The sequence below is a fragment of the Canis lupus genome, chromosome 1 (genome assembly GCF_048164855.1).
Source record: "Canis lupus baileyi chromosome 1, mCanLup2.hap1, whole genome shotgun sequence".
NCBI lineage: Eukaryota > Metazoa > Chordata > Mammalia > Carnivora > Canidae > Canis > Canis lupus.
In genome coordinates this window covers 120,875,993-120,900,166 of record NC_132838.1, presented here as the reverse complement: position 1 = coordinate 120,900,166, position 24,174 = coordinate 120,875,993, and the positions used below count along the sequence as shown (strand labels likewise).

General features: G+C 57.9%; 1 protein-coding gene and 1 long non-coding RNA gene across 3 annotated transcripts in view; one reads left to right on the top strand and one right to left on the bottom strand.

Moving 5' to 3' along the window:
* TSHZ3 (teashirt zinc finger homeobox 3) overlaps positions 1 to 18,668 on the bottom strand; it is an 86,000-nt gene extending 67,332 nt beyond the window's left edge. For both annotated transcript variants that reach the window (XR_012010027.1, XM_072782849.1), the window contains exon 1: positions 18,195 to 18,668. Coding sequence is in view for 1 of the 2 variants with exons in the window: in XM_072782849.1 (XP_072638950.1) it covers positions 18,195 to 18,234 (40 nt within the window). In the remaining variant the exon portion in view is untranslated. The remainder of the gene's footprint in view (positions 1 to 18,194) is intronic.
* Positions 18,669 to 20,658: 1,990 nt separating this feature from the next.
* LOC140608057 (uncharacterized) lies at positions 20,659 to 23,770 on the top strand. The gene is made up of 2 exons (XR_012010011.1): positions 20,659 to 22,304; positions 23,484 to 23,770. It is a non-coding gene; the product is annotated as an uncharacterized lncRNA (long non-coding RNA).
* Positions 23,771 to 24,174: the final 404 nt, after the last annotated feature.

The window sequence follows — 24,174 nt, the reverse complement described above, 5'->3', positions numbered from 1 at the left end:
TTTAACAAGTAGTCAAGTTCTGTTTAGGAAGGAAGAAAAAAAAAAAAACCCACGTCAGGAACTCCTAGCTCCTATCCGTCACGAAGCAGCCCACGCGGGAGGGCGATCCGGGACACACAGAGGTGCTCAGAAACACGCCGTCCTGGTGGTTCCTGTTGGCAGGGAGGCGGCTCCATGCAGGGAAGCCTGGCCTTGTGGGGCTGGCGCCGCGGGACAGAGATGGGCACGTCCCCAACCGGGGGGGGGGGGGGACGAGGGGAACGGCCGACCCTGTCAGGCTCATTCTGAGCAGACGAGAGTGTCCCGGAATCTGCCTCCACCTTGGAGCGGCCCTACCCAAGAGCAGGGCCAAGAACCCCCGCCCTCCTTCCAAGGGCCCAAGGAGAGACCCCCGATGTGGCCCTAAGACACCCTCTGGCTGCGCCAAAGCACCTGAGAAACGGGGCTCACGCAGGAGCCACGGGCAGCCTTCCTGAGCTCACCTGCACTGGAACTTTGGGAAGCAGGTCTGTAAAACCACTCCCCTAGGTCAGCGATTTAGTACCCATTTTTGGCGCGCCTGCGAATTGAAAGGGGGCATCCACTCTTTTCACAGTTTGCAATCACTTATTTATTTATTTATTTATTTTTAATTTTTTGGTCTTCATCCCCATCTCACGTCTGCTGCCCATTGTTTTTAAAAAATTAATCTACATTCCCACGAGCACCGAGACCAGCACGGTGACCGGCCTTCCCGGCGGAGCCCGGCGACACGCGCGCCGTGGAACCTGGTAACTGCCGCTCCGGCCGGCTCGCTGGTGCTGGGAAAGCCCTTCGGTGAAGACGCATTTTTCTGGAAATGTCACAGACACAGAGGGAGACGGAAGTCCACACGGTCGCCGGGAAGCAGGCTGGAGCTGGCCTGGCCGCCTTGCAGTGGCCACGCGCCCCGGGTCGTGTGTGTCCACCGGTGGCCACCTACCGGGGTGTCGGAGCCACCCGGCCGGGCCGTGAGTCTATTGATTTTCATAGAACGTCCGTTTCGCATTTCCGCAGCGGAGCACACCGTCCCTTCACAAGGCGAGGAGGCTATTTCCGAGGTGGAGCGGCTGAGCACCTGCCGGGCCGCTTCCCTGACTGCAAAGACACCCCCACCCCCAGCCCCGCTCGCCACCCCGGTTCCAGGTTCCTCTGGGCAGGGGCAACCTCGAGGTGGAGGTGGCACGTGGGTGCGCCTTCTCCACTGGGTCTCCAAACAGGAACGCTCCCATTCACAAAAAAAAAAAAAAAAAAAGTGCACAGTTGCTGCCAAAGGGCAAAATTATCCTTCCGTGGTAAGAGCCTTTGTCATAGCCGAACACCACGGCCTACACGCGGGCTCACCCCCCGGCTCCTGCAGTTGTCAATGAGGTGCTGTGCTCCGTGCCTCCTGACAATATAATCATCATAAACTTTATTATTACATCTGGAATTTCATGATATGCTCAGTAATTGATTACAGAGGCACAGCCCAGAATGCGGTCCCCCAAGCTCCGCCACAGTTCCAGTAACCTAACTGCTTAATACCCCTGGAATGCATAAACAGTGCGAACCGCTGCGCTCCCCGCGCTGGCAGGACGGAAGCAGCCACCGGGCAGGCGGGGCCGCAGCAGGCCACCTCCAGCCCCAAAGGACGGACAGACGGACGGACGGACGCCCTGGGGTCACCGGCCCTATTTGGGAACGGAGGTCAAGAGCCAGGTTTGCAGGAAGCCGCCCCCCCCCCCCACCCAGCCCCATGTACCCAGGCACGCGCCTTCTCCGTTTGGCGGGGACTGCGGCGCAGAGAACTGAGACTTGGGGACGATGAGGCTGGGGCTCGCCACCTCTAACTTGAGGGACACCTTGCGATGGGAAGGCAAGGTGAAGCCGGGAACGAGCCACGTCTGGCAGGCCTGCCACCTGCCCATCGCATACGACGGGAGACGGGGAAACGAGACCAAGGGCGCGGGCCGCAGTACTCAGGGGGACCCTGGGAGCCGAGGGGCCACAGGTGAGCTCCCCGGGAGCGGAGCGCATGCTGGGCCTCACCCCACCTTGTGGGGCCTGGAGCGCTGCAGCTGCCTCCTGCACTGCCCGAACCAGGAAGGCGCTACCCCGGGGCGGGGGTGCAGGGCAGGGGCAGCCCCACTGGCCCCGCACAGGTGCACACACGCCCACGAGGGCCCCCGCTCACCCCGGACCATCTTTAACCCACCCTCGGCCCAACTCCGCAGGCGCCACCTCTGTAGGCAAACCCACCCCAAAGCACCCAGCGCTCTGCTCGCAACGACGACCCACGTCAGCCTGGCCCGTCTTGGGCCCACAGGCCGCGGGGCCGACCCCGCACCCACGCCCAGCCCCGCGTGGCCCGAGCTGCGTGGCCGCCTGCGACCTGCCAGGCGCCCTTCCCCTGGGCCCGCGAGGTCCCCTCCAAAACGGCCCCGCCACCCACCTCAGCCAGGTTCCCGCGCGGATGCTGCTAAGGCCTTGTTTGTTGAACTGAAAAATCATTACCGCAGAACACGTCAAGTAATGAAAGATGTTTTCCTTGGAGAAATGTTAAATACTTTACTTCTTCCGCGAGGAGCGAGTACACGTGTTTCCAAATAATACCCTTCCTCCTCCCACCCACGCGGGAGCACCGGGGCCGGAGCTCCAGGACCCAATTTGAACAAACGCGTGTTGCACGGCTCCGAGAGGCAAGAACACGCTGTTATTTTATTTATTTCCCTCCGTCCAGCTGACTGTGTGTTTGTTCTATTACTTATTCGCCGAACCACCTCGGTAGGGACCCGGGTCACGTAGCCGCGTGTCCCCGCTGCCTCGCGCCGTTACACAGGAAAGCTCGAGAACATCGCCGCCACGCTGCGCCGACGTGGGGCCCGCTGGCTAGGAGGCAGGGAAGAGCCCTGTCCTCCGGGCCCGGGGCCGAAACAAAGGCAGGAAACGGACCGGCAAGAGGGGGGACGGCGGCGTGGAAACCCCCGCTCACCCCCACTTCTCCTCCTGCAAATAGGAATCCTTGCCCCTGCCCCAAACCTTCCAAAAGCGTTAGGCGGGGGACTCGTGACCACCCCTCCTTGGCGTTCTGGGGTTTCCAGAGTGTTTCAGACCATCTCCACCTGCAGGGGGTCCCGCCGGTGGATCCGCGCCCCCTGGCCCCCTCTAGGGCACCCCGAGGTTCCAGGCAGAGCCAGCGGGGTGGGGGCCGGGAAAGCCCAGAGCGACTCCCAGGTAACCCCACCCACCCTGGCTTCCATCGGGGGACACGGGGGTCGGCGGAGTCCCTCGTTTTCTTGCCGTAACGGGACTCAGGCACGTGGTGGCTGCAGCCCGCACACACCCCCGCCCCCCGAGACACGAGGGACCCCCTGTTCATGCCCCTCCCTTCTCCTAGAAGCGATACCCCAGGGACAGAGACGCCCAAATTGTGGCCAAAGCGCACACTCGCAGAACCGAAACCTCCTCTGAAGAGTAACCGAGCCGCCCTTCCCTCCTTCCCAACCCCTCGGCCTCTCCCTTATTTGTGGGTCACTGGAACAGACGCCAGGGGCCATCTGGGACCACAGGGAGCACCCGATCCCGCCCCGCCCCATGACCCGCATGAACTTCTCAAAACTTAGAGACTTGCCCTTTTGTCCTCGTCTTTGTTTCCCTTGGTTTTAAGGGGGAGCAAATCTCAACCTGATTCCACGAGCACTGAAGGTTGATAGGTTTTACCTGCGGATCCATAAATCTGCCGGAAATGACTCCCAGGGAAGTCCCTTCCTCTGCCCTCGCCCCATGAACCGCCACATCGCGGAACCGCCTTGGCTGACATTAGGCAACGAACGTGCAACTTGCAACGGGGAGACGAGACCGCAAGGATTCCTCCCTGAGGGCCAACGGGAACTACCTCCACTGTGTGTCTCCGAAGGGCCAGATCCCAAGGGCGATGGGGGCCTCCCCGCCTCCCGGCCCCTCAAGACCCCCAGGACGTCGCAGGGAGGCGCCCGAGCCCGGGCGGGCGTCCCCCACCGCCACCGGCCTCCCGGGCCTGCAGCCCATGGCAGCTCCTGAACGGATCTCGCCCAAGAAAACGTCAACCTTCAAGGACAACCTCTCTGAGCTCAGGAGACTCCCCGTCCGACCGGAGATCTCAGGAGGCCACCAAGGGGCCGTGGCTCAAGGGCCCAGGTGGCGCCCTGAAGTCAAAGTCGTGTGTTCCCTGGAGGTCAAGCTCTGGACCGAAGCACCTGCTCCGGGCACCTGAACAGGTGAGACCCCCGTGGGGGCTCCCGTGAGTCCGGCAGGTGCCTCCCCTCCTCTGAGCATTCACTTCTCTCTTTCTCTCTGGCACTCATTGGCACCACAAGGCCGGCCCTGTGTCACCCCTAGGGGGCTCCCAGTGCACGATGGGAGCAGGTGGACGTCACAGGGCGAGGTGCAGCCACCGGGGACTCCCCCGGGATGCTCCCCAGCGAATCCGCAGCGCCGCCGCCGGTGGGGAGCTGAGGGCTGGAGTTCCCGGTGTTCCGACAGGGTGCACCCTGAAAGCGGCGTCCCAACTAAAAAAGTGTTGCTTTCTCCCTTCCCATGAATTCTAATATTCAAGCCTTTTTTCCTCCTGCTAATTTTAGTAGTCCTGCTATTCTTTGGGAAGAGAATGGTGTGAAAATCAAGCATAGTATCCAAAAATAAAAGAGTAGATCTGTTTCAGGGCTTGCAGCATATTTAACTGAAAAGCAACTCCAGAGATGCCACTTTCTATCTAGTCTTTAATACGTTTTCCAATTTCTCCAGAATATTTTAGCTTCAGAGAAGGCAAGGATGACTTCCTAATCTATGAATATTTCTGAGACTGAAACGGGCACCCAAAATTATTTCTAGGTTGTCATTGGGAGGGTCTCCTCAGAATGGGATGCCAGGGTTATGTCACTGGGGATGGAAGTCACCCGTAGGCTTCGCGGGGCCACACCGAGACGGGTTACAAGGTCTCCTGGGGGACCCAGCGCGCGTGCCATTTGGAGCACGTTCCCGGGCAGGTGAAGCTCTACAGCGCTCTGTCCGCGCAGCCTGCAGGTAGACCGTATGGCACGCTTTCCCGCTTTCCGAGCCTTCCACCTTGGTTAAAAAAAAAAAAAAAAAAATTCTTGTTTTATCTAAGGAATTCAGTTCCACCCCAGCAGAGCTGTGCGGCAGGACATGTGGCCCAGGCTCGCAGAGTTGCTCAGGTCTGAGGCTCTCCTCCACAGCCTCGCGTGACAGCCAGGGGAGCCCAGAGGACGGGAGCTGGCACGCTACCTGAAGACCCCAGCCCGTGCCTCCTCCAGCCAGAGAGGCCGGACATGTGCGACAGAAAGTTAGAACTGGGTGTCAAGCCCTTCATGCAAACAATAAATATTACTTCTGCTCATAATCGGACTTTTCTCCAGCATCGTCTTTGAATGTTGAACCTTTTTCAATTAATTAAAAACTATGCACTGCAGAGTGCATATTTTATCAGCCCTCAGCTGCTTAAGTGTCTAGAAAAGACCAGGCAGTTTTTCTTTCTTTCTTTCTTTCCTTTTTTTTTTTTTTTTTTCCAGGCAACCCAGAGCAAGTACTTGCAAGGGTCATATCTTTTTAATTATCTTTTCTCTCTTTGATTAATTATTCCGTCTGACAATAGCGTGTTTCTAATGCTATTCACCTGCCTTTGATGATTGACAACTTTTCTGTCTGATTCAGAGCAAACAGCTGCTGCCACAATCTCCTAGCAACCCGGGTGTGATGGATGAGCCCCCAAGATGGATGGCTGCAATAAATCATGTCTCCAGCCATAAAACTGAGAAAAGGGGATAAGAAGGAAAGCGAACAAAAAACAAAACAAGGTTTCTTCCCATGAGTGCACTCAGTTCCTTACCAATTATACCTGAAATGGACTTTGCACCTATTAATGGCAAAGTTTTTCTAATCGGTAAAAACGGGGTGATGCCGTTTGTATCGAAGGTGTTTACAATTGTTCCTGCAAATTGGCGCTGGTCCTCCCAATTTCCTCCAACACTGGCCAAGTGCAAGGGCAGAGGATCAAAGTTTTCCTTTCTTCCATGAAGTCTGAGCAAGGAACAGTATCATCTTTTTTTACAGTCAGATGCGAGTCCAGGCACCAACAAAGGACATAAATCTGATTCTACCCAATTTTTGGCGCCAGCTGGGCAACACCAAAAGTGAATCCCAAGTCATCCCTGTGTGCGAGGCGTCAGGCTGCTAATAAAGTTTTTTCAAATAGACACACACACACACACACACAAAGTTGCCTGGAGCCCGTGAGTGCACAAGCCACATTTGCACGTCTTTCCTGTCCGCGTAGATGCAGGCTTTTTACATGTCAGGGAAAAGTTTGTCCCAGAAGCAGCAAGATAGGCAAGATAGGAACATCCAGCCCTTCCGCCAATTCTAGATTCTCATTTCTTGAGATAAAACACACACACACACACACACACACACACACACACCCGACCGCAGCCTAACTTTCTGTCCCATCAATTTTTTAAATTAATGTCCACACTCTAAGTCATACGAGGAGCCCTAAATTTAATTAGCAGACCCAAATAAAGTCACCTATTTAATAGAACGCCTGCCAATTAAATTTGTACTATCGGGGCTCCCCTGGTGGAGGAGACACAGCAGGAAGACCAGCAGTTTCTGTTTCCCGTTTTCCACCCGGAGAGCAAGCGGCGAGGCCTCGGGAGCAGAGGAGGCAGCAAGGCTGGCGCGGCGGCGGCGGCGCCGATCCTCCCAGCAGCTGGGGGCTCCGTCCGCGAGCCAGCCTGCGTCCCTAACTCCTTCCAGTAGGTGGGGGTGTCCCGGAGCAGAGCTCAAGGGTGCACGAGGCGCAGAAGTGATTAGCGGGGCGGGTGGGCGGGCGGCGGAGGGGCCTGCAAACAGCTGTCCACATCAGTCCTGGTGGGGGGCTGCTGAGGCCTGCGAGGGGGACAGAGTGCAGACAGACAAGGGGAGGAGGCCGCTGGGAGCAGGGGCAGGGAGCCACAAAAGATCATTTTTTATCTGAAATATTCCCGAGACGTGGAAGTCTGTTTCTTCATTCTCACACTGCTAACCAAGCCAACCAGTATTTTTTTTTTGAATAGTTATATTGTGCTAAGCTTTTCAGATACAGATTTTTTTTTTTTTTAGAGCATGTCACAGAGTTTAAAAAATCAGGCAAGGGTCTTGGCTTTGGCAACTACAGCTCTGTTTATATTTTAATGTTTCGAACGTGACTGCCTCTGTCGGGGAAGAAGGGGGGGGAGAGAGAGAGAGAGAGGGAGAGAGAGAGAGAGAGAGAGAGAGAAGTTGCCTGCTAGCTTTAGTGTAAATCACAGATACTTCATTTTTCCCTTGGAAAAATGTCCTTGGAAATTATTCAAAATTAAAACCTCTCCCCCCCCCCACATGCACACACTCCTCCTTTTTTGGGGGAGGGGGTGTCTTCTATATCGTAAATGGGAGGGCTCGTGTCTGGGCATCTGGTCAGCAGCAATGAGAACCCAAGGCCAATCGATGGAAACACACACACACACACGCACGCGCACACGCACGCGCACACACACACACACACATGCAGGCCCCTACCCTGCTCCAGCTCGTCCAACTCTCAAGTTACAGGTTTACACGGCAAGTCTAAATAATATTCAAAATGATAAATGGCACCCTAAGCCCAGCATCCACCATCAATCTTTTCTTAAGGAACATCCATCTTCAATAACGCATGTTTGAATCATGTGAAGCCAGGAGCCCTGAGATTCATTTACACCACCCCTCACAAGCCAGGGTGGCTTGAATGATACCTGTCAGCCCCGGATCCTGGTGGCTGTTTTCCTCGACTACTAAAGGGGAAAACAGAAGGAAAAGGAGAAAGGGGAGTGGGGGCCGGCGGGGGGCGGGGGGGGGAGTCAGAAGAGCGTCAAAGGCTGAACAGTGTGGTTTAGCAGATAATATGAAAGAACATAACCTCTTCCGCGCCTCTGCCAATCTCGCGCCCGCCACGCCACACGCCCAGACAGCCATCCACACGCGGAGCAGGCTCTCGCCTCCCCTCGCCCCTGCCTCTCCTCCCTCCTCCCCGTCCCTCTCGCCAAATCAGCAGCCTCTCTCTGCAAGCCTACGACGGTTCAGGACTGAGAGGAGGAGACGGCATCACATGGACTGGGCTTCCCTCCCCTCCCCGTTGTCTGGCTGGGGCCCATATGATAAATGACATATGTCATTCTGTCAGGAGGGAAGGGTGGGTCAGTGATGTATGACTCCGCTGAAAAGGAAATCGACTGTTTGGCATGGTGGAGCTCTTCTCCACCAGGATTTAGTTCCAGAACTCTGAAATGAATTCTCCGACGTTTCAAGTGCATACTTAGGGCAGGCTGATGGGAGGCCTGGGGAAATCGCACTTTATCCTCCCCCTGCCCTTCCAATGGCACAAAAAAAAAAAAAAAATTCCCAAAACCAAATCAAAACAAAACAACCCCCCCCCAACAAGGCTCTGCCCCCGGATACCTGCAAAAAAGGGCCACGCGGATGTCAGAGTCGCCAGCAGTCACACACCGCAGGGTTATTAAAAAAAAAAAAAATGTGACTTGGGGTGGGGAGGGAAAAAAAAGAATGGAATTAAGTGGAGAGTAAGGTTAGTCCTTTTATTTATTTATTTTTTAATGGCAAAGGGCTGACACAAAAGCAAGATAAAAATTAGCATGTTTGAAGTAATCGTCCCGCAGCTTGACATCTGCATAGTAAATTTTAAAGGAAAAAAATGTGTCAGACAGCCATGAGCCGCTTCACCCTCCCCCTTTCATTAGCTCACTGCCAGGGTGGCACTGCTGAACCTCATTACTGCAAGAGGATTTATGAAGCTGAACCCAATGGCAAAGAAAAGGCATCTGTCAATAATTGTAGGGAGCTGCACTCACAGCTTTGAAATCTCATTAAGTATGCAGTTATCAGGCATAAAGATCAAAAACATTACTCAACTCCGACAGAATCTTATGGAGGAACATTAATTAGCAACAGGCCTACAGTACAAAAAAAAAAAAAAAAAAAAGAAGAAAAAAAAAGAAAAAAAAAAAAAAACACAGACTTCCTCTCACACCTGCCCAACCCACAAACCTAAAGCAACACTCCCCCTCCCGCCCGAAAAAAAATAATTCCAGGCATCTGAGACTGATCAAGAACATGAAACAGGAGAGACGCACACAGAAAGAGGGAGGGAAGGGGTGAGCTGAGCGGCGGCAGGGAGGGAGGGAGAGGGGAGAGAGGGGGAGGGCGGGGAAATTCGGTTGAGAAAGGCTTGGCTGTGAGCAGAGAAAAGGAAGAAGCTGTCAAACTTGAGAAGGATGTCAGTGCTGGCCCTGATTACAGGGGCCTATGGAGTTCTCAGACCTTTTATCATCCTCGCCATCAAAACCAGCCCGGGCTCACGGCGGGAGGGCTGGTGGCTGCCTGGCTGTGGCCGACCCAGGGCCCAGGCCCCAGGACCCCGTCACCTGGCCGCCGCCCCTGCCAGGCCCCCTCGGCGGCACCCCGCTCCGCCCTGGCCCGCTGTCACCGTCCGTCTGACGGCCACCGGAAAGCACCCCGAGCTGCCTCCACAGGGACTCGGGCATCCCCCCCGTCACACGGACACTTAGGCTCCTCTGATTTCTGCGAACGACTGGTTCACGTGCTTCAGCGCCCACAACGCGCGGGGAAGGACAATACGGACGTGCAGGGCTGGTTCCCACCCGAAGCCGATGCCGGGTCACGGGGCCTCGTGACCTCTGCAGCGCACGGGCCAGGGTGCAGCCGGGGACGGAGGCCCTCCGATGCCCGAGCTAGTCTGACCCCCGGAAATCCACGGGCGGGGGGGGGGATAAAAAACTCAAGCGACAAGCTTCTTGAGCCACCACATCCTCCACCTCCTGCAAACCGCACCAGCAAAGAATAACGGACACGTGTTTGGAAGCATCCCGCAAGGACTGCGTGCGTGGGGGCCTGGGCGAAGGCCCCTCGCGTCCTGCGGCGGCCCGCGTGCAGGGTGGGCGCCCGAGGGCTCGGGGCCCGGTGTCCAGGGCCCCCCCCCCCGGTCCGCTCCAACAGGCAGCACCAGCCAGGTCCCCCACGCGGGGATGCGTGCAACGGGCACGGCCCCCCAGCTGCCCCGCCGACCGGGCAGGAGCAGACTAGTAGCCAAAAAGCCGTCACTCTGTGCCAAGGTCCCTGCCCGCACGGAAGGGTGGCCTGGCCTGGTTACCCACGAGCACGTGCTCCGACGTGCTGTCGCCTGCGCGCGCTCACACACGCGTACACACGGCACTTCCCATGATCCCACACCACGAGAAAACCTGCACAGCAGCCCCTCTGTGGCTCTGAAATCCCCGCTCTCCAAATCACCCTTCCCGGAGCGCCCCTGTCCCTTCCGATGCCACCGTCTTACCTCGGTCCGCGGCCGCTTCCGGAGCGCGTACCTCTCTCCTCTACAGGAGATAATGGTCACCTTTTCTAATTAGCCACATCTTTAAGGAAAAGGGCATTAAGATTCCTAGGCAACCGGCTTGGAGATCTCTCCAAGACAAGGCCCATCCTTTCCAATAAATGACTCTCCTTTGGAATATCAATGAACGCGGCTCGGATAAATTGTCACCTATGGCCAAAACTAGTTAGGAACACTTGTCTCTAAGCCAGCCTCGACGAGAAGGAATTTTAGTGGTAGTGTTACAATAAGGTGTTTATATTTTTTATGTGCTTACCATATTACCTTTATTATGTGTAACATCAAAGTGATTATAGCAATTACATCTAACAGAATTAATTACAGAACTTCCCATCATTCCAGGATACATAATGCATTAGAGGTAAGCCAAAGAAAGAAAGCATCTTGATTGTAGTAACTATTGTTGGTGTGTATTTTCCCCAGCAGCAAATGCCAAAGCAACGGCAGCTTGCAGGAAGAACAGGGTAATGGAAACTGAGAGGTTTAATAGGAAATGAGGTATATTTTCTTTAAATTAAGTAACACCTTTGCCTAATAATACGTCGGTGCTATTGGACATATAAAATCAATTTAATTTTTTTAAGTGTAAATCTTTAAAAGGCGCTAGTTAATCCACCCAACCAATGTTACTACATAAAGGAGAAAGCACATGGGTGAAAGACTTACAAGTCTTTACGTATGCAAAATAAATTCACTCAAGGCTTCATTAATATTAATTTAAATTCAAAACCCATTTACATTAAATTGTTCATTAAAAATTGCCTATTTTATGCAACATGCATTTCTCAAAGAACTCAGAGGAAACTGAATACATAGGGCTAGATAAAATGATGGGAATGGAAAAATCAAAAGTAAATGAATTTGAGTCATTTCACGTATATTACCAAACGGCGCGCTCTGCCCTCCATTAAGGACGGGTTCCAGGTTGGGGAACAAACAGGCGCTCAGAGGATCTTGCTTTCTGTGGCCATGGACTCGCGACCACGACCTTCTGGTCTACCAGGGAGTAAGAAGAAAACGAGACACGCCGGCGGGGTGAAGAGGGCGGCCAACCTGGACCTGGACGTGGGGGCCGGGTCCCACCTTCAGAACTCCCGGAGCGTGGGGAGTCAGGCTTGCTTTCTCAGAAAACGCACGTCCTTAGCATCTGCCAGTGCCCATCTTGGTCTAGAACAGACAGGTTCCCTCTCCCCTTCTCTCCGCTCCCTGCCATGCTTTATTCCCCAAGCAAGGGGACCCAGAGCATGATGACAAGGAGTTGGTAAGTTCCTGGCTCTGGCGCCCTCCCCCTGAAGACAATCTGAACTTACACTGTTTCCCCAACAGCTGTTCTAGATGAAGAAAACACAGTCATAATTAATAACATGTGTCCTGACAGTATGAATTAATAATTTATCATTAGGCCCAAACAAATTGAAATTATTCTTCAAGAGCCACACCTTTGCACATCTGAGAAAACAAGGTAAGAAGATGGGCGAAGAGTCCAGGTAACGTGACCTTTAGAGAAATGCCTTCACCCACCCCCCCCTCTCGCCACCCACCCACCCACAATACCTCTCCTGGGCCACTCTTGTTGAAATACTAAAATAATTTACAGAACTGAAAGTAATTAAACCCAAGAATCTAAGTGCTGATCAAATCGAGTGTATGTGCTCGAAATGTCTTCTTTTTTAAATGGGGCTTATAAAATATTCAATATTTGGTCAAGGACACTATGTAATCTTTCTAATAAAGATTCCTAAACCTAGAGTATGACAGTTGTTCAGGCAAGTGGTCATAAGCAGATTATGCTCCATTACTGCCTCTTTTTCTTTTATTTCCGAAAACGCACAGCACAATCCTGGTTGCAAACAGCAAACTGAATCTTTACATCCACGTCTCATGTAATTGTTTACCAATGTTGAAAAATCAGAGAAAGCTACCAAGTCTATGTATCCACCCTTTGCAATTCAGGTAAAAAAAAAATTAAAAAAAAAAAAGAAAGAAAGAAAGAAAAGAAAAAGAAAAAAATCTAGAAGGAAAAAAAAACCCATATTCATAGCCATTGTTTAGTAGGATTTAAAAATTAATTTAATGACTAACTGCAAATACTGGAAACTAGAATTAATCTGTCTGGATTTTTTTTTTTAAAGGCTTACAGACATTTAAATGCATGTATCGGGACACTTTATCAACCTAACATAAAATTGTCATCTTATCTTATTATATGACTATTTTATGCATGTGTCAAAGAATTTAAAAATGACTGCCTGTCTATTGAGTCTAATTACAACTGCACATTATCTGTCTAGATGTACCAGTCCATATCATTGTTACCAAATACAATATATTGTATTCACCTTTCATTTTTAACTTCAGACAGAGAAACCACAATTTGGAGCATAACTAAAATACACACACGCACACGCACACACGTGCCGCCAGGCAGTCGCACCGCGAACACCTGAGAGGGTCTGCAGGAAGTGCTGGCGCTGCTCTGCGCTGTCCTGTCTCTTCCCGTGGGCCGTGGGAGGATGCTCAGGGGTGCCCCCAGACAGCTGCCTCGGAAGAAAGGCCCATCCACCTAACCGGGCTGCATACTAACACAGAACCGACACACACCCTACTTCTTTTTTTTTTTTCCTTTTCTTTTTTCTTTCTTTTTTTTTTTTTTTTCCTACTACCAGACCAAAGCTATTTTTATAGATTGTCCAGTGACAGGCAGGAATAAAAATGGGCCAGCAGGAAAGCCTCACAAACTGCACCCGGAATAACTGGGACCTGCTCACGTCCCTGGATGAACATGGCTGTTGTGCACCAGGACGGGGACTCCGCTCTTGTCCCTTGCACGCCCCTGCCTGTGACTGCAGCCCTGGCTCTGCCACCACCTGGGTACGACGGGAAGCCCCCGAAACGGTGCAGGCACTCTGCCCTCAAGAAGGGGATCCTTCTGCTTCCAAAAACCCCAGGAGTGGAGATGGAGGTGGAGGTGGAGGCAGGGTGGGAGGTGGGTGGTGGGGGGGGAGAGGAAGGAATGGCTTTAATTCTGGGACCTCACCTGGGCTTCCCGGCACCCCCAGGGCCCTGAGCAGTCACCTTTCGTTCCCATCGCTTTACAAAACAATCTTTGGTAAAAAGAGGGAAAAGGCAGACGTGTGAGACAATTTGGGGAAGAGCTGCTGATAACGTCAGCTATTGACTATGGCTCGCTTATGAGCGCGCTCAAGGCAACGCTGGGAACCAACTGACAACATCCACCGCTCACAATCAAGTGTGGCCCTGGAGAGCAGTGAAGCCCTAACTGACAACTGTCAAGATAATGGGGGCACAGCCACTGATTCTGGAAGATTCGCTTCCCTGGGTGGATGTCCAGGGAGGGCAGCCTTGCCTTCTGGCCTCTTTGTTTTTCTCCTTCATCTTCCTGATTTTTCCTTTTTTAAAATGTGCATTGTTCCTCCCGTGTTGTAGGAAAACGGGAGGGGGGCGGTCGCAGTGCAGCCCGAACCCGTCATCTCGTCACCTCGCTACAGGGCAGGACACCTGTCCAGAGGAGGCACGTGCGGCAAGCTTGAGAGCGAATGGGTTCCCAGGGCCGAGGCCGACATGCCCCTCCTGAACGCTCCACGTGCCTCCGTCACCAAGAGGAGCTGCCCAGCATGTGGACGAGACCTCAGAGGGCCAGGAGGGCAGTGCCTGCACGCAGCCAGGTACGCCGGGTGAGGCACGCCCACGTCTCCCGGCCCCGCCAACGCCCTGGGCCTTGCCACCTACCCACCCATCCTGCCCCAGGGGGACCCACGGTGACCGGGGACACGAGCAGAACCCAAGCAGTTCAGGCCACTTTCACAAAAATCAAGATGCTCTAAGGTTTACCCTCGTGATGTGACCCCCCCCCCCCAAGAACTCCTTAGAAGAAGACTCTCCTCTTTCGACGAGTAAGACTCCAAAGGGGTCAGTGGCAAGTTGTTGCTCATTAAGGATTTTTTTTTTTTTTTTTGCAAGTTGAGGCAATTTAGGTTTAAGATTTTACAGTCTCCCTCCTCCCCGGGAAAATGGCTATGAATGGATAAAATGTAATCTGCTAGGAAATACTGCTCTCGTTCTCTCTCTCTCTCTCTCTCTTTTTTTTTTTCTGGGATCTTCAGAAAAATACTTGTTCCAAAAAAAAAAAAATCACGCACAGGTGAGAGTCCCGTTTTGAGCAAGGGACGATGGTCATTTTGCCTGAAGGACACTAGCCTCTCCAGCCCCGCTCCTCTGAGGCAGCAACATCTGGCCAGCACAAACGTACGGCCCTTTGAAATTACACGCCCGGAGGAAGGACACCCCTGCCCAGGTTTCTCTCCGGCAGGTGAAGAAATGTCTCTCTCCCTTTGAGAACAGAAGCCAGGCATGATTTCTGCCGAAAGAGAGAAAGAAGGAGAAAGAAGGAGAAAGAAGGAAAGAAGGAGAGAGGAGAAAAAAAAATCCTAAAGTACAGAAATACGTCTTTTCAGGGATTCTTAGAGCCTGCTCTGGCCTTCTGGAGAGCAATGTTACATTTGGCCTAGATATGAAGACTGCGTGCACCTGTGTGCTCCGTCTGCAAGCTCGACCCAGCTCTCAGCCCATTGTGGTTGTTATTCTACCCCAGACCATTAAAAGGGCCCTAATTCCTATGACATGATTATCCAGGTACCAAAGCCCATTTGTCACCTGCAGCAGAAAATTGAGTTAATGCACAACTAAAGGCAGCCAGGACTGTGTAATATCAACTTGATTACATCAAACTAGCTGCAAACCTAATTCTGCTGGATGACACTGCGTCGAGCTTGTCATCTCCAATCATTAAAGCTGTCAGGAATCCATCAGGTTTACAGCTAATTAGGTGAACACTAATGAAGCTGGCAAAACAACTTTTCTTTTTTTATGGCTGAGCGGACCTTTCAGTTTGGAGGGGAAAAAAAAAATTCTCGAGTGTTCTCAAGGTTGCTGGGGACTGGATTTCCAGTTACCAATCAGCAGACATCTTTCTTTTTCCCCACTCTGTATCAGTGCAAAGCAATCAATTTGTCATCACTCCCGGGATGCCACAAAAGCAGGCATGAACCTTATAACTTGCAGCTGTGAGAACTAAAAAACAGGAGGGAAAAAATGGGAAGTTTCTCGTCCACCCAAACCAACCAACCAACAAAATCCTCAGGCAGCTCACTTATTGGCCTGCGCATAGTTAGCTCCGGCCTAAGTGTGGAGGATTCTTTTTTTTTTTTTTTTTCCCTTCTCCTTCTCCTTCTTCTTCTTCTTGTTGTTCTTCTTCTTCTTTTTTTTCCTATCCCTCCCCTCTTCTTAAATAAGTAGCTCTTCAGACATTCTCTACCCCCTCCTCCACACGTCCATTAGGCAGAGGCATTCTGATAAAGTAAATCCAAAACCAGGGTATGGGAAAGAAAGAAAGCACTCACGCTGCCAACTTCTGATTGACCATTAAGCTATTGATGAATGTGCCTGTCAGGAGAGAGACAATTAAATCAAATATGAAACAAAGTCGTTTTGACGGGTCATTTTGATAGAGCAAAACCATTCTTCCATCTCCTATTAGCCGGGCAGTCAAGTTTTTATATAATGAATATTTCTTAACGGACCTGAGATTTCCTGGCTGTCTTTTTTTTTTTTTTTTAAAGGTGCAAAAAGGTTAGTGAACAGGTTGCTTCTTTTAAAAAAAAAAAAAAATACATGGATTTAGTCAACAGCACAGGTCCTCCTTCGCTAATATTTTTAGCAGAAAGTTATCACAGAAGAGTCTCAGATTGGCAAGGTGGAGGAGAAAAGATGAAGCAACCGTAGAGAGAGTTCTAAACTAAATGTAAAGATGTAATCACATATGGTTCATTTGATTGAGGCACACAGATACCTTAAAATGTGCATCCAAAAAGGAAAGAAAAAATTTCAAAGACTGGAAGAAGCCCAAGACACTCCTACTGCCCAACTTTGTGAAGGAGTCCTCCAAACTTTTAGAGTTTATTTTGGGTAGATAAGCTCATTGCTTGAGCTTGGAATTTAAAGGAGAAGGTGGGATGGGCAAGAAGCATCGCCAGGAGGTCACTGGGGTGGCATCGTCCTCCCTAGAACGGCCGCTGGGATCAGCAAACTTCCTAAATGTGGGCAACAACCGAGGACACACAGCAAAACCTGCATCACATGCCGTCCCCCCCCCCACCCCCAAACCAAGTCTGTTTTCTTCTGGGGTTTTCTTGAGGCGTGAACAAGAAAGTACACTTCTGGGAGAAGAAAGAGGAGCGTCCCCTCTGCGTGACCCTGTGAGAGAGGAGACTCCAGTCCACGGTGCAGCCAATGTGCGAGCTCCACGGGCAGGGCAGTGGCGGCTCACATGATGGAAGTGACCATCACCGCCACCCCCAGGGCTGCCACAGGCACTCACCGAGGGGCAAGCGTGGGCGCGACGCCCGCCTTCCTCCCACAAGGGCGCCTGGCAATGTCCTGACCCTTCCTTCCCTCCGCTCTCCCTCCTTCCACCCAAAGAGCAGAACAGAAAGGAACCTCCACTGAAGCCTCCCGTTCAGGCAGCATCTGAACCTCTGCACGTCTGAGCGTTACTCATATCAAAATACATCCCGTCCATATGTGGTCCTCTCAGCAATCCCTCCCAAATCCCCGAAGTTGCACTGACAGGGCCCTAGTGACGTCACAGAGCTTGGCCTCACCATTGCGAGTGATTTATTGATGTTTATTGGGAATGAATAGATCAAAGGCAGCAGCATGACGGGCGATCAATCAGTCATCAAATCAAGGGTGGCAAAGGGCCAGAAACCCTTCTTCCAGGCAACATGCCCCCAACTGACATTATTGCAAAATAATGTTATGTGTCTGTGTGTGAGTGTGTGTGTGGGGGTTTTTGTTTGGTTTTCAATGATGCTTTTTTTCCATAAAATAATAATAATAATAATAATAATTGGCTCAGTCTTAACAGGAGTTGACACTCCTGGCAAGGAAAAAAAAAGAAAGAAAAAAAAAGGGGGGGGGGTTAAAAAGTACACAGACGCGTCCCAGAAGTAAGTGCTCCGAGGAGGAGATGAGGGTGGGAGAAGCAGGGGAAGGAGGGGGTGGGGGTCAGGGAAAACACACGCGGGCAGAGGGGACGCCAGCCTCCGAGGCGGGCTTGACAGTCATCTGACAATACCCAGACCCCGTGCGCTCTGGCTTCCACCGCTTGCCCGCGTCGGGCCCAATAAATGAAGAATCAATCGGATTAGCAGGAAGGTGGCCAGGGGACCGCTCGCTCACTCGCCGGCTGGCTCCCGGGCGCTCCGCGCGCACCCGGCTGCGCCCCGCCGCCCGCCGCCGCCGCAGGGCGCGGAAGGTGTCCCGGGAACTCAGGTGACCCCGCCCGCGCCCCGGCCCCGGCCCGGCCCGGCCCGGCCCCCGCCCGCGCCCCCGCCCCCGCCCCGCGGGAGGCCGCCCCGCAGCCCAGGCGCAGGGAGGCGGCCGGCCCCGAGCGCGCGCGCCGCTCCAAGTGGGTGCGGGCCGGGCCGGGCCGGGCCGGGCAGGGCGAGCGCGGCGGGGCGCCCGGGGCGCGGGGCGGGCGCAGCGGAGCGGGGCGGCCGGCGAGCCCCGCGCGCCCCGGAGTTACTCCGCGCGGGCAGCGGCGGCCCGGGCGCCGGCGGGAGCGGGAGCGGGAGCGGGAGCGGGCGCGGGCGCGGGAGCGGGCGCGGGAGGAAGGGGAAGCGGCTCGTACCTGCTGCGCGCCGGGGCGCCTGCTGCTTCCTCCTCGGCATGATGCTCCTCCGGCGACTGCCACCGCCGCCGCCGCCGCTGCCGGGCTGGGGAGAGGGCGGGAGGGAGGGGCGGCGGGCCGCGGGGGGGCGAGGCGGGCCGGCTCGAGCCTCCCCCCCGGAGAGCGGCCGCCCGCAGGATGCTGCTGCGCCCCGGCTCTCCGCGTCCCCCCCTCTCCGCGCTCCGCCGCGATCCCCGAACGTGCGGAGGGAAGAAGGAGGGCGGGCGAGGGAGGCGCGGGGAGGAGGAGCGCGGGGGGAGGAGGAGGCCGGGAGGAGGAGGTGGCGACGGGGGAGGAGGAGGAGGAGGAGGAGGAGGAGGAGGAGGAGGAGGACCGCGCCGCCGGCGGAATGGGAAGTTTGACAAATCGCTCCGGAGGCCCGCGGAGGAGGGGGCGGGGAGGCGCGGCGGCCCTGCCCCCCCGGCCCCCGCCCCCCGCCCCCCGCCCCGGCCCCGGCCCCGTCCCCGCCGCGGGGCGCGGGGCGCGGGGCGCGGGGCCGGGGCCCGGGCGGGAGGACGAGCGCGGGAGCGGCCCGGCCGCCGCGGCCCCCGCCCCCGCCCCGCCCCGCCCCGCCCCCGCCCCCGGGCAGGGGGTCACGGCGTCCGGGGGGCCGCCCAGCCGCCGCCGCGGCCCGGGGCTCGGCGGTCCAGTCTCCTGCCCGCGGCGCGGCTGGAGCGGCGGCGTCGGCAACAGGCAAGCTTAGAGGAAAAGGAGATGATCGTGTCACCCGCCCGCCGCCGCCCGCCGCGCCCCCGGCCCCGGCCCCGGCCCCGGCCCCGGCCCCGGCCCCGGCCCGGACCCCGCGCCCGGACCCCGCGCACCCCCGCCCGCGCCCGCCCCCGCCCCCGCCCCCGCCCAGGGCGCGCCCCGCCCGGCCCGGCCCGGCCCGCGGCCCCGGCTCGCCCCCCGCCCCGCCCCGCCCCGCCCCGCCCGGGCCGCGCTCCTCCCCCCCCCCTGCACCCGCGCCCCCGCCCCGCCCCCGCCCCGGGGATGCCCGGGCCCGAGGGGGGCGGACAGGAGCGCGGCCCGGACCGGGCGGGGGCCGCCCCCACACCCGCGCCGCCCGGGCTCCTCCCCCGGGACCCGCCGCCGCCACTTCCCCCAATTTTTTCTCTTTTTTTTTCTTCCCGGGCAAACTTTCCCGGGCCGGTCCCGGGGGTCGGCGTGGGAGGGGGCGCCCCGAGCGCGCTCCTCCGCCTGGGAACGGCGCGGTCCCCCCGCGCGCCCCTTCCCGTCCCGTCCCGTCCCGTCCCCGTCCCCGTCCCCGTCCCGGGCCCCGTCCCCCGGCCGCGCCCCCCGCCCCATCGCGGGCGGCCCCGAGGGCGGGACGGGGGCGGGGGCGGGGGCCGGGGAGGAACTCGGGCCCCGGAGCCCAGCCCCGCCCCCCCCCCCCCTCCGGCCGCCGCCCCGGGGCGCCCCCGAGACTGGGCCACCGCGCCCGGCGCCCGCTCGCCAGCGGTCCTGGGCGAGAAGAATTGATTATTGATTGGGCGATCGGGCGGCAGGGGCGCCGACGGGCCGCGCGGGGAGGAGCTGGCGGGGCCGCGCGGGCTCACTCACGGGCGGGCCGGGGCTCGTCGGGGCGCCCCCCGGGGCGGCGGCGGCGGCGGCGGCGGCGGCGGCGGCGGAGCGGGAGCCCGAGCCCGAGCCCGAGCGGCGCGGGCGGCGGCGCATCGATGCGCTGCGGGCTCGATTGCGTCTCCCTGGGCCAGCTCCTGGGCCGGGAATGGGGCGGCCGCGGCGGGGCTGGCTCGGGGCGCTGCCGGGCGGCGCTGGCGGGGCTGCGGGGGCGGCCGCCGGGCCGCGGTCCGGGGGGCGGGGGGGGCTGCTCCCGCGCGCTCCGGCGGGGCCGGGGGGGCTGCCCTGGACCCCGCGCCCCGCAGTCCCGGCGAGGGCCGGCCGGAGCCCCGCGCCCTGGGACTGGCTGCCGGCGCGCTCCCGGAGCTGCAAGCCCCGGCCTCCTTCCTTTTTCCTTTTTCCCCTTCCTTCCTCCTTCCTCCTCCCCCCCGTTTTTTTTCTTTTTTTTTTTTAGTTTCCTTTTCTTGCGTTTCTTTCCCCGTCTTCCTCGGCCCCCCTCGCCGTCCCTTTTCCTTTGTGGCTGTCTGTGCAAGTTTGTTTCAAAAGTTCACGGGCACCTTTCACGCTTTCTTTTCTTCTAGACCCGGGAGACCGCGGTCTCACCCAGACGGCAGGATCGCTCGGCCCCGCTCGCCCCCACCCGCGGGCCTGCGCTCGGGCCACCCGCCTCCCGGTGCAGATGCGCGGCGGCCGGCCTCCCGCCTCGGGCCGTAAGGGCGCGCGCAGGGGCGCTCGGAGCTGCGGGGTGCGGGGTGCGGGCCCCGCGCGGCGGCGGGGGAGGCGGAGGCGGCGGCGGGCTGCGGGGGGCGGCGGGGGGGGGGCGCGGCGAGCGGCGGCGGGAGCCGCTGCCCCCCTCCAGGCCCCGGAGACGCGGCCGCGGGGCGTGAAACGCTTCTTGCGAACGAGGAAACGGTGAGTTGGCAGGCGCCGCCCGCGGCCTCCCGGTGCTGGGCGCGGGCCCCGGAGCCTCTCGCCCGGCGGAGGGCGGGCGCCCCGCGAGGTCAGCCCCCGCCACCCCCGCTCGCCTCCCCGACGCGGGCGCCCCCGAAGCGCGCGGGAGCCGCCGGGTGCGGCGCGCACGGGAGGCTGAGAGTTCCAGGGCTTTGGCTGCCCCTCCTCCCCCCTTCTCCAAACCCCGTTCCCGCCGCCCCCTCCCCCCGCGGGCCGCGGCCTGAGCCCCGGGCCTCGAGCCACCCGACCGCTACCTCGCCCTCCCCTGCTCGGCCGCCGCGCGCCGCGCGATCCGCCCCAACATCTGTCCGTCCGGCCATTGGCGCATCCATCAGTGTCAATGAGCCGCGCATCGCAGCCGCAGCCCGTCACGCGCAACGCGGGCTCTGCGGAGCGCATCCTGCGGCCGCGCCGCCTCGCCCGGACGCCCCGCCGGGGTTCTGGCCCCGCGCGCCGCAGCCCGGGACCCTGCCCCCCGCGGGGCCCTTGGAGGCGCGCGCACCCCCTTTAGCACCGGGACCTCCGCGCGGCGCCAGCTCGGGCAGGCCTCCCCGGAGTGGGACGGCCCTTGCGTTTCCAAGTTCTCCATCCCCTCCTGTGTGCACTGGGTGTGGCGGAGGAGAAAAGGGAGGGAGGCTTCCCGCACCGGCCCCCAGCACCGTGCGGCCGGGGCGCGGGGGCTTGAGTGCGCTGCGGCTGGGCCCACCCTGGGGCAGCTCGGGGCCGGAGGGGGCAGCCCCAAAACTTTGCCAGGCCCCACCTGGCTGCCGCCCGGCGCGCACGGCCTGACAGTGGGCGGGGGGCGGGAAGGAACTCGCGCATCCCAGGCGAAAACGGGGACCCGATCTAGGGAGACCCGGCGGGCGGGCAGCAGCGCGCGTGTAACCCACATGTTATTTACAGACGGAGAAAGGGCAGGGCCGCGTGTCGGAGAAGCCGGAGCTTTGCGGGCAGCTCCCGGCGCCATTCTCCAAGAATGCTGACCTCCTCCGCCGGGGCTGCAGGTTCCCCTGCTTCTGCTTCTTGCTTTCCACCCCAGCCCCCTGCCCCACGGTCCGCAGGACACAGACCTTCCTATCTGAGCTGCACGGCCGGGCCACAGGGTCTGCTTTGCGCTCCCCTGAGAAGTTCAGGGGAAGGGCGCACGGAAGGACCCGACTCCTCGCTCGGACCTCTGCGGGGTGGCAGGTTACCCGCCTCTGTTCCCACTGCAGATATCTGTGTCGGGGTGTCCGGGGAGTTCCGCCTCCCCGGAGCGGGTCAAACCCTGTGCTTGCCTTCGTTCCGCGATTCGCGACTTAGGAGGGATGAGCAGCCGCTTCCCGCGAGCGCGGGGAGGAGGAGGCCGAGCCGGCGGCGCACGGCGCTCCCGGGGGCTCCTGCTGCGGGAAGGCCGCCGCGCGCTCCGGGGTGCGGCCGAGCCGTGCGCCCCGGCGGCGGAGCTGCAATTCTGCACGGGGCCCCCTCGGAGGAGGTGCGGACACCTCTGGAAAGCATCGACAGGCTTCCCGCTCCCGCGCGAGCACCTGCTAACTTAGCCCAGTGAGTCACGCACAAGTAACCCCCTGGACCAGTGAGCAGCTCCCGCTTTGGGGAGGTGCCGCTTTTCTGGGATAGATAGATACATAGATAGATAGATAGATAGATTTTTTTTTTTTTGTAATCCTTGCAAACAAAAGGACAAGTGGGCTGAGGGGCCTGGGAGCGGCCCATTTCATGCGCAATGGCCACAGACGCCCTTAGGAGAAACCGACCGCTCCCACTGCGGCCAGCTGGCTCACCCCGCGGCCACGTTCAGGAGCCCAGGAAATTCCCAGAGGCCCTGAAAACAATTCCTGAGCCCCAAGATTGCGACTTGGGCCCAGTGCAACCCTGCTCCTCCGCCGCGGTGCGCTGCGCCCCATGCAGCAGTGGGAGCGGTGGATCCTCCCACCTGCCAGTCCTTCAGGTCAGGGGTTAGAAAGGTGACTCCAGCCTTTAGAGCTTGGAAGGCTCCAGGTCCCAGGCTCCCCCGGGCCTACCTGCATGGGTCCACCCCGCAGCAGGAGCGCTCCTGCGCTTGGCCAACCCGGGCCCCACCTGGGGCGACTTTGGGAGTTTAAAAAAAAAAGTCAAAAGCAGGCGTGGCTGCAAACAAGTGTGTGGTGGCTGCGGCGGGGCAGGGAGGTGGTCCTCAACACCCCGCTCAAGGGTAAGGAAGTAGGTGGGGTGAGAGGGTGGGGGGAGAAGCAGTTGGCCACCGCCTGGAGGCAGCCGCGTTTGCGTTCAAGGTGCGCATGAGGCCAGTGGGTGACAGGCGGCCTGCCCAAGGAAGGCCAAAGTATGTCCTCATTTGGGATGGCCACTGAGGGGGACGGTATAGGCAAGAAGGAGTCCTGGAAGCCACCAGTCCAGGCCGGATAGCCAAGGCAGGCCAAGGTCCCAGGAGCTTAGGGGCTTAGACCCAGGTCTTGAAGAGGGGTTCTGTGCCCTGGGGGGAGAACGGGGCCACCTGGAGGGACAGGGCATGCTGGGTGGAACACCCAAGGAGCCTGCACTCCCCCCAGTACGTCGTGTGAAGGCATTAGGCCCCGTGGAGGGCCTCTGGGGAGCCCACTGACTGCCCAGCTATGCCAAGAGAGGTGATGCCAAGGGCTTTTCCTACCTGGGTGCCCCTGGGATGCTGGCCTCCTGCCAGTCTGCCCCCTTCCACACTCCTCCTCACACTACTGTCTGGACTAGGCAAGGGAAGCGCCCTGGAAGCAGAGAAGCTGACTGCCTCCGCCTGCACACCCCACCGGGGACTGAGCCCCGGACCTCAGCCCCTGCCTATGTGCTCAGGATTTGGACCCTGGGGCCCTCACCAGGGGTTAAACTGTGTGCTAAGAGCGCATTTACGCATTTACACAGCAGCGAAAGTTTGTTTCTCTTTTTCCGGTAGCTTTGTTTTAAGGAACCAGATGTTTTGTCTGTAAATTCTCCCAAGAACTTTTACAGTTTTGACGTGAAATAAACCTTTGAAAATCGGAGCGGTATATTAATGCCACTTCTGTGGGGCCTCGGGGTAGCCTCATGGGGAGCCTGGGTGTGAGCTAGGGTGGAACTGCGTGCGGGTGGGGCAGCTCAATCTTGGAAGAAAAGTAGGAGAGGGCTGTCTGCCAAGGTCAAGACTTGGTGTTGGGGTGTGAAGCCCCTCCCCCCAGCACACACAGGGATACACCTGCCCCCACCCTTCCCCACCTGGGCTTTACTACTTTGTAAATTTTTTGGAGCTGGTTGCACAGAGGTCTGGCCCAGTTTTGCCGACTGTGCTCGGCATGCCCTCCACTCCCAGGAGGTCGGACCACTGGACTCAGGCCTGTGATCTTCCCTGGCCAGGTATGATGTCCCTAGTCTTTGGGGGAGGGGCAGAGCAAGGGGGCCCCAGGGGGCC